The sequence below is a fragment of the Danio rerio genome, chromosome 5 (assembly GCF_049306965.1).
Source record: "Danio rerio strain Tuebingen ecotype United States chromosome 5, GRCz12tu, whole genome shotgun sequence".
NCBI lineage: Eukaryota > Metazoa > Chordata > Actinopteri > Cypriniformes > Danionidae > Danio > Danio rerio.
In genome coordinates this window covers 1,857,501-1,867,500 of record NC_133180.1, presented here as the reverse complement: position 1 = coordinate 1,867,500, position 10,000 = coordinate 1,857,501, and the positions used below count along the sequence as shown (strand labels likewise).

The following is a 10,000-nucleotide window of genomic DNA, read 5'->3' as shown; positions in this document are numbered from 1 at the left end:
TGTGTGTGTGTGTGTGTGTGTGTGTTTGCAGCAGAAATACCTAGCATGTCCGATACTGATGTGCGTGCGTGTGTGTGTGTTGCAGCAGAGGCAGAGGATCTGAGCTCGCGGCTGCAGGCCAGTAAGCAGCGAGTGTCTGAGTTAGAGAGAACACTATCTTCAGTCTCTACACAGCAGAAGCAGCACGAGAGGGTACAGATCCTCCATCAGTTCATCACTGTAATCATCTGAACACATTAATATGATAATAACACACGCTTGCTGTTTCTGCAGCACAACAAAGAGCTGGAAAAGGAGAGAGACAGTCTACGGTTAGAGATCATCAGATTTAAGTGAGTCTCTTCATTTATCAGCATTTGTGTGAACGTAGGTAAAACATTTGAAATAATACACACTTAATGCATCTTTGTCTAACAATGTGAGACTCAGTGCTCAGGATTGGATTTTAAATAGAGTGCCTTGTCTACCGTGTTTCAAGGTGTCCTATAAAAAAAATGTAGGTATACTCGGGCATAGTAGAATAATGGCTCGTTTCCACTGACTGATACAGTACGGTACGGTTCGGTTCGGTACGGGTCACCTTTATCAGGCTTGCGTTTCCACTAGCAAGGGTACCCTTTTTGTGGGCGTGGTGTATGACAAAGTTTCAGTCGACGTCATGCTCGCTCGAGAAAATGTCTACAATAAAGCTGCACAGGTCGCTCACATATCATATGAAAAGCACTTCTCACAAAACAGACGCTTTGCACACATAAATACTTGTGTATAAATGTTTATTACTGACTTTTCTATGAACAAGATTTGATTATAACTGCAGATCAATGACGGTGCGAAATAGCCTACTGTAACGTCTGTTATTATATTAAATAAATAAATAAATGATTATATAAGAACACATACAGACCCTTACAGTCCTCGATATGTTACCAACTACAGAAAAACTACACACAGCAGATATTTAGTGCTTAATTAGGTTCAAAACAACACAAAGTATAGCCTACAGTCAGCGAAAACCTCTCATCTGTGTCTGTAATCTTCAGCAGCACATGTAGCCTCTGTTAGAGAGTCATTCCATCATTCCCAGTTCATATTAGCCCAAAAGGTGATGATAATAATTAAAACAAGGCAGTTTGTTCACGCTTGCTGAAGAAATAACGTGCTCCTTGGCTTCGCCTTTTTCCGCGCTCCACTCTCACGTTTGTCCTTTTCTTTCTGAATGTGTCACTCTCGTGTTTGTCAGCTTCTGACAGGATCAGGTTTTTAAAGAACGTCAATAATCAAGCGCACGTTATTATTATCATCTCAAGAAGTTTGTTATTTCAGATATAGACGTGCGGCGAGCGCAAGCAGGAAATCAAAATCGCTCGCGCTTTAGACTGAAGAAGAAACTACGAGGCACAGGCTAGATTCTGCTCTACTCCATGGGTTTGTGGCTGTTCATCAAGACGATGACAAGGTTTGTTTGAGCCCGGATCGACCATGGCTAGCTATTATATATGTATATATAATTCCGCTGTAATCTCTCGCTGTGTATTTTAAACGTGTCTTTTTGTTTACATTCTGGCTTATTGCGTAAGCGAATGACAAATCTCTGTAAACCAATCAGCGTTCAGCTGCGCGTCTAGCTCCGCCTTTTGGTACCCTTTCTTGTGTTTGGGACCCTTTCGAAAGAGTGCTAAAAAAGTAGTTCGGTTTGGTTCGGTACGCCTTTTGACAGTGGAAACGGCCATAAAAGCGTACCAAACCGAACCGTACCGTACCACTCAGTGGAAACGGGCCATAATATGAGATCAGTGTATGGAAATAGAATATACGCAGAGCTAGTGTTTCATCCCATACTGATAAACTTCCGGTGAACGGTTATTGTGACTTTTTTTTCCATTTTGTACGGTTACTTTTACAGCATCGATGTTGTACTGTCATTAAAATATAATCAGTTAAATAGACTTTGGCTTTCATTTAGTTGCTCAAGCGTAAAACGAGACAAAAAGCAATTTACTCGCACATGCCCGTCAGAATCGGCAGGCCAGCGCAGAAGCTCCATTGAATACACTGGGGTAAAATAAATGCTCATATTATAAAGACATGAAATATGTAATTTAATGCAGTGCTTCTTGTACAATCTGAGACCCACTTTATATCGGATATCACCCAGCCAGAGGACATCGCTAATTTAAAAAAAAGAAAACAGACCTCAAACGCATTTTGCAATACCATACAGTTCACCAGAAGCGCTAAACCCAGGTTACTGGCAAATTAAAAGTCGTTTAGCATGCTTCTGCATGTACCCTATGGCAGGGCTATTCAATTGGCGGCCCACGGGCCAAACCCGGCCCCCGAGGCTATTTGTTTCGGCCCTCCAAATAGTGACCAAGACCTCAAAAATAAATTTAGTTCAACAGCTGCAAAGAAAACAATCATCAGTTCCTGGTTCCCTCCTAATCAGTTCAGCAATGGTTATACTGTTTTATAGACATTGCTCGACTAGAACAGTCCACTGCCTTAATTAACAAAAGATTTCAACAATCCTTCATTGGAGCCAAACACATGACACTTTATTAAAACTTAAGTGATTTAATTTAACAACATAGGAGAAACCGTTATGATGTCTCAGGAAATAGGTGACAAACTCTTTTTTTTTTTTTTTTTTTTTTTCTGTTTGATGGTTTACATAGTTTTAGTCGACACTTTTTTCATTATGTACTTCTCTGACATTATGCATAGTTTTTTCTCTTATACTTATTTACAGGTTTCTGTGTGCATACATGTATATATTGCCACGCCTCTGCATTTGCATGTAAGACTACTTTAGGTTGTTCATCCGAAACTGACATCATCAAGAGAACACAGACTCGTATGTATCTCTGAAATCATTAATATGCACGCCTCAGACTGGGTTTGATAAGCAACAACGTTGTCTAGTGTGAAAACAAAAGTAATTTTCCCTCCATTAATTATTTTAAAGCTTATATTGAACTTACTAAGTATGTAGGACTTTTATTTTGAAAACGCAACCGCAGATTGATTACTATGTGTTACTGGGAAGTAGAGCTGGGCGATATGGCAAAAAAAATTATCACGATATTTTTTTTCATATCAGTCGATATTTATTACGATAAATGTAAAATCTTTATATCTATCAAATATATAAGATTTTCAGCATGCCAATGGCTTTGTGCAGCTGATTTAACACATTTAGTGAAATGTTTTAGCTGTCTGACAATATAAATAATAAAATAATAAACAAAAGAACAATCTTTATTCAGCATTTACTGTTCAAGTTTTCAACAACCAAAGACATTACCTACAAGTCATTGAATATTATTGTTCAACATCAAAAAAAAAAAAAACCTGGTTTGGGACAATGTGAGTTAAAGGTCACAGAATTTTCAGTTTTGGATGAACTCTCCTTTTAATGGTGAGTATGGTGAATTTAGGGTGAAATATACTTTAATGTATTTATCTATTGATTGTTGATAACGCTTTAATTGATCGACCTTATCGATGACTGATTAAGCATGGACATGTAAAGGTTTAGTTATGCTTTGCGTTGTGAGATGCGTCCACACAGTTCATCATCGAATTATCGCCCAGCCCTACTAGGAAGCCACTCAGTAATATTCATAACACAATCCATATATGGTCAATTATGGACCTTCTAATATTTTATTTGATTTTATGGAATAATAAATGAGCCGATAAAACCATATCTATTAATTTTTAATTATTTATTTATTTATTTATTTTATTATTATTATTTTTTAACTTAGCCATAAACCTACTATGTATAAATCAGAGAACAATTTGACTTATTAAACCAATGCAGCAGATAGTTAAATATTCTATTCAATTCAAGTTTATTTGTTGTGCTTTTTGTAATAATTATCATTCCAAAAATGATCTTTACAAAAGATGCAGCTTATTACCTTACAATCGAAATTAAAGTATGATTGAAGATTTTAATAAAGCGGTTTTCATGCAAACATGTTTAGGTAAAAAGAGTCTCGTAAAGCTTTTCTGAGTGCTCCACTGCTTTGGACTGCTCTTGACTTTGGCACAGCATCTTAAAAAATGCAGTGCTCGTGTGTGTGAGACACTGCATAAGACACAAGACGTGATCTTAACAGTCACGCACATCCATCCAGTGCATAAGATAGAAAAGCAATAAGTAGTGCATTTGAGTGGAAAACCTGATTCTGTGTAATGTGAATTATTAATATAATCACATATAATAAAGCTGCCGTGTCATATATGTGTGTGTGTGTCAGTAATGTGAGTGAGGAGTCCAGGCAGCAGAGCTCTGAATTATCCGAGCAGCTGAAGCTGAGAGTGAATGAAAACAGCGCTCTGAAACTGGAGCTGGAGGATCTGCGCAAACGCCTGGAGATGGCAGACGTCATGCTGCAGCAGGTCAGAAAACACCACACTTGTTTATTATTTTAAGTTGAAGACAAATCAGGTATTATCTTTAACGACAGAGTGATGTTTTCATTCTTCCACTCCGAGAATATGCCCAAAGTCTTCAGCTTGACCCTGTTCATTGTAATTGAGTCCCGTCACAGAACCCCGATCTCTGGTTTTGTTTTGGATACATACAGCATGATCGACATGGTGTACAACCTTATTTCTTGTATGTAGGATTGCACTAGATGCACTTAATTTTATTTAAATGAAATTTTATTTTATTTTATTTTAATGTCATTTAATTTAATTTTAATATAACTTTAATATGCTTTTATTTTAGATAATGCATTATGCATAATTATTATCATCATTATTTATCTTTGTTTTCAATTTTATTTTGAAATATTTTATCTGTTCTTTGCTTTTTATTATTTACATTTTATTTTTTATTATATTATTATTATCATCATTATTTATCTTTGTTTTTATTATTATTTTAAAATCTGTTCTTTGCTTTTTATTTTATTTACATTTTATTTTTATTATAAGAGTTTTTTTAAATCTATTATTAATATTTTTATTTAACTTGATTTTATTTAACTTTGATTTATTATTGTAAAGTCTTTTAACCGTAGTGTTCACTGCTACATATTTAAATGTGATTTTGTTGTTTTCATGTTTTTGGAGTTCTAATTCGTTTGATTTTTTTATATATATTTTTTTAAAGATTTTTTTATCATTAGATTATTATTCTTTTTTGCTATTATTAATAAATAAATTAATTTACCTTCATTTATTATTACTTTAAAATTAAAAAAAAAAATTTTCTTCGCTGAAACATATTTAAGTGTGTTTTTGTTGTTGTTTTTATGTGTTCTTGGAGTTCCTGTTTTTTATTTTATTTCAGTTTTGCTTATTTATTTTTATTATTAGATTATATATATTTGATATTTTATTAAATTAATTTATCTATATTTTTATTTTTAAATCTTTCATCCATAAGTTTCACTGAAACCTATTTAAGTGTGTTTAAGTTGTTGTTTTCATGTGTTCTTGGAACTCTTTTTTTTTTATATTAGATTCTATATTTTTGGGGGGATATTTTTTAAAATTTAATCTAATTTATTTGCTTTTATTAAATTTTTTTTATCCGTAATCTTCACCGCAACATATTTAATCATATTTTACTAATGTTATTTAATTAATTAATTTAATTTAATTTATATATTATTAATTTAAAATCTCTTATCCGTAACCTTTGCTGCAACATATTTAAGTCTGTTTTGTTGTGTTTTTTTTTTATTTTTTATTTAGATTCTATATTTTTGGGGGATATTTTTATTTAATTTAACTTAATTCATTTATTTTTATTTAAAAAAAAAATGTTAATCCGTAATCTTCACCGCGACATATTTAGTGTGTTTTTGTTGATGTTTTCATATGTTCTTGAAGTTGCATATAAACACCATACACACACACTCTGCATGCAGTATAACTGTAACTCTGATTTGCTGTTTTTGCAATGATTATCCTGCAGTTCTCCAGTCAGTCTGGTCCTCCATCTGAACACCAGCAGCTTCAGCTCCTCCTGGAGGAAAAACACCAGTTAGAGAATCACGCAACTCAGGTGTGTGTTGATAATGACAAAGGCCTGTCAGTGTGGAGCCATGTTCTCATGCATCTATTTTAATGCACATTTGGGATTATCACATAATAATTGTTTTATGGAAACAGCAAGATGTACATACATTTTGTAAGTGTGAGTAAAATCAGCAACAATTTACTATAAGGTTGTATTAGTTAATGTTAGTTTATGCATTTACTAAGATGAGCAAACAATGAACCGTGCATTAATTACAGTATTAATGTTTGTTAATGTTAATGAACATGCAGTTGTTCATGCTAACTCAGTGGATTAACTATGTGCAGCTGATGGAGTCGGTGGCTCAGCTGCAGGCGGAGAGAGATCAGTACGCTGTACAGATGCAGGAGGATGGACGAGTGTGGAAGGACAAAACAGAGCAGCTCCTGTCTCAGGTATATTTATCAAACACTTTTGAATAATAACACACTGTATATCACGTTTACTGCATCCTCATTCACATACTAATATGTGAATAAATAGTATAAGGGTGCTTTCACACGTAGACGCGTGTTTCAGAACCTGGTGTGTCTGCCCCATTAGCTCAGTTCGTTTGGTCATATGTAAACACAGCAGTCGCGCTCCGTCAGCGCCAAAACAATCAGTCAGAGTTCACCCGAATGAGGTGGTCTCAGCTTGATTGAAACAAACTCTAGAGCAGTTCAGTTGTAGTGAGAAAGCAATAGGATCTAACGAACTGACAAACCAGGCTATTCATTCATTCATTTTCTTTTTGACTTAGTCCCTTTTATTAATCAGGGGTCGCCACAGCAGAATGAACCGCCAACTATTCCAGCATTACGCAGCGGATGCCCTTCCAGCTGCAACCTAGTACTGGGAAACACCCATACACTCCCATTCATACACAAACACTAAGGACAGCTTAGCCTCCCCAATTTACCTGTACCGCATGTCTTTGGGCTTGTGGGGGAGACCAGAGCAATCGGAGTAAACCCATGCCAACACAGGGAGAACATGCAAACTCCATACAGAAGCGCCAACTGGCACAGCCGAGGCTCAAACCAGCGACCTTCTTGCTGTGAAGTGACAGCACTACTCACTGTGCCATCGTGCTGCCCCAAACCAGGCTGTATTATGGATGTGTAAAAGGCATATATATATGCCTGAAAGCAGACTTGGTGTGTCCCAAACTGTAGTATGTTAAAAAGACTCTGCCAAGGATTCCCGGATGCACTACTATTTCAGGTAGAAATGTGGTTAGAAGCATTTGTACTTTAACAGCTAATATTACTCACAATTAGGGTTGTAACTGTATGAATTTTTCACGGTATGATAATCGTCTAAAACAATACCACGGTTTGACGGTTTCGCGGTATACGGTATGTTCCAAATGTTACAAAATAATAGAACAGTGAAGCAAATTTGACTTTTTCCAAATAATATATTTTCAGTTACTATAAACAACACCACTTACAATGAACAAATAAAAAAATAAGAAAATAATAAATAATGTGTCAAAGTCCAAATAAAGTCCAAATAAACATGGTGCAAATCCTCAGTAAAAAAATAGATATAAATATTTACTATACTATAAATAGTTACATAACGAAACTAGATTCAATATGGAACATCCTTAGGTTTTATGTGCCAGCATGGATATGGTTGTCTGTGGATATGGATTTGGATATGGTTGTATGCAATGCAGACAAACAGCTGCACCTTCATTTGTGTCTTTTGAAAACAGCAAGAGCAGCAGTTCGTCTTTGCTGTGTCACTGTTTTGTCATGTTTCTGTGCTGCTGTGCATGCAAAAGTACTTAGTATGAGAATTATTTCATGCAAAACTTTTTTTTTTGCGTTTTATTTAGCCGCGCAGAAATGTATGCCTATCTCTCATTCCGTGTTGTTCAAAAAGCTCATTGTTGGTCCACAAACAAAAGTGAAACCTATGCTTATTGGTTGTGATATAGCGAGTTTGAACCAATCTGGGCATGGAGGAGGGACAATGCATCAATGTATGATGTCTGGTTTGTCCGGAGACACAGTGACGAGCGTTTCTTTGTCAAATCAGCGTTGTCAAATTTTGATGACGTAACCGCACTGATTCCGGAGCCTCTGAAAGTCCGCGAATGTTATGTGATACAGCACTGGAAAGCTGAGATTCTCTTCTTTATGCCAATCTTTGAATTGTATGAATCGGATCAGCGGATCAAAAGTTAGTAAACATTTAAGAGCAATACTTATTTTTAAGTCTCGGTCTTTAAGGGTTAAAACCGTTGATATGCAATTGTTCATGGTATGATAATCGTGCACGTTCAAATCGTGGTAGACCGTCATACCGGTATATTGTTACAACCCTACACATAAGTACATTGTCCATTCGATTAGAACTACAAAAACATGGGTAAAAAGTGTAAACAAACTACAAACATCAAGTAGAGAGGCTTCGCTAAAGTTGTTTGAATGACTATAAATTAATATCTAGCCCAATATCTAGTAATATTAGGCTACTAATGTCTACTGATACTAATATTTAAATCATGTTTTCCGTGTTATATTTAATCTACATCAACAATATAAACTTCCATCAAGACGTGTTTGGCCATTAACTTCTGAATGGAGAATTTTCCAAATACCTAAGAAGATTTCTCTGTAGGAAACACTCGCGAACAGCAGATTAACCTGCTGCTGCTGCTGAATTATAATACTGTAGGTAATTATATATGACAGAAATGAGCATGATGTGTGGAGATGATTGACAGGTGTCATAACTAAGCAACAGGACAGTCCGTTAATGAGGATGTATTGTCTCCCAAAGCTCACACACTCTTCTGTTACACACTCAAAAGCATGGAGGCTGTACAAGGCTAGCTTATATTTAGAAAACCACACACAGTTGTTTTGATTGGTCGTTCATATTTATTGTGTATTATATAGGTGCGCTTGATGTCAGAGGAGCGAGACAGCACTGCTGCTCAGATTCTGGAGCTGCAGGAGAGGATCATGGAGCTGGAAAACACTGCAGGTACAACACACACGCGCACACACTGTTCAGCATGTCACTGTTCAGACAGAAAGATGATGGATCTGCCTCATGTTTGCAGCTGTGATGAGCACAGAACAGGAGCCTCAGGCCTCGTCTCAGCTCTCAGGGCCCTCAGAGACTGAACTGGCCCTTCAGGAGACCCTCAGGAGTCTTCAGGAGGAGAGAGACGCTCTCAGTCTGCAGTTTCAGGCACAGGTGATGGACTGACAGGATTACTCACACGCATGCATTACAGCGCTCAGCTTATATATCATACTTCCTTTTAATATATTTTATTTATCACAGTTTTTTTATAAGTAGTTAAATAAGTGAATCAATCAAAAAACAAGCACCAGTCCATCCAAACATGCACCATAGAGTAAATAATATGCCTTATTAAGTTTTACAAAACATTGAAAAGAAAGAGTGAAATTGTCCATGAATCAGAAGCGCCCTACTTTCAACTGTTTAGAAGATAAGCAGGGACGAATACTCCAGAGTTTTTCGAACTCTTCAGAAGCATCTGCCCTAGCAAAAGCTTAACAACCATTTCAGTCAGCCATTTATAGAAAGTAGGTGGTAAAGTGGACTTCCAATCCCTCAAGATCACCCGTTTATCCACCACCATACCAAACATAACAGACATTTGTTAAAGGGTCACGAAACACCAGAACACACCAGTCGTATATGTGTCCCACACTGCTAAAAACACTATTAGGACACCTATATTTCACTAAAAAGTGTGAATTGGTTGTTTTTGCGTTATTTCAAGCAAATTCGTACTTCCGGTTTGAAACGAATTTTTGAAGCTGCGTCACGGTCATGACATAATAGCGTGTATTCCAGCGTGCAGACTGGACGTCTGTGCCAGAGTGTGTCTTATTACGTCTTACAGTGTGATGCATTAATGCATGAGTAAGGCTTGGTTTAAACCAATCAGCGCGCTCTATTGTGCAACTTCATTAATAT

The 10,000-nt window shown here is 36.2% G+C and overlaps 2 protein-coding genes across 9 annotated transcripts in view; both read left to right on the top strand.

The window, feature by feature from the left end:
• rabepk (Rab9 effector protein with kelch motifs) overlaps nt 1–10,000 on the top strand; it is a 373,763-nt gene that overhangs the window by 160,862 nt on the left and 202,901 nt on the right. The window lies entirely within an intron of this gene.
• The window catches only part of golga2 (golgin A2), a 61,585-nt gene that overhangs the window by 30,224 nt on the left and 21,361 nt on the right, over nt 1–10,000 (top strand). For all 8 annotated transcript variants that reach the window (XM_005168083.6, XM_005168082.6, XM_009301121.5 and 5 more), the window contains 7 exons: nt 86–192; nt 274–332; nt 4,269–4,410; nt 5,942–6,031; nt 6,334–6,441; nt 8,944–9,031; nt 9,111–9,247. In XM_005168083.6, coding sequence (XP_005168140.1) covers nt 86–192; nt 274–332; nt 4,269–4,410; nt 5,942–6,031; nt 6,334–6,441; nt 8,944–9,031; nt 9,111–9,247 — 731 coding nt within the window. The remainder of the gene's footprint in view (nt 1–85; nt 193–273; nt 333–4,268; nt 4,411–5,941; nt 6,032–6,333; nt 6,442–8,943; nt 9,032–9,110; nt 9,248–10,000) is intronic.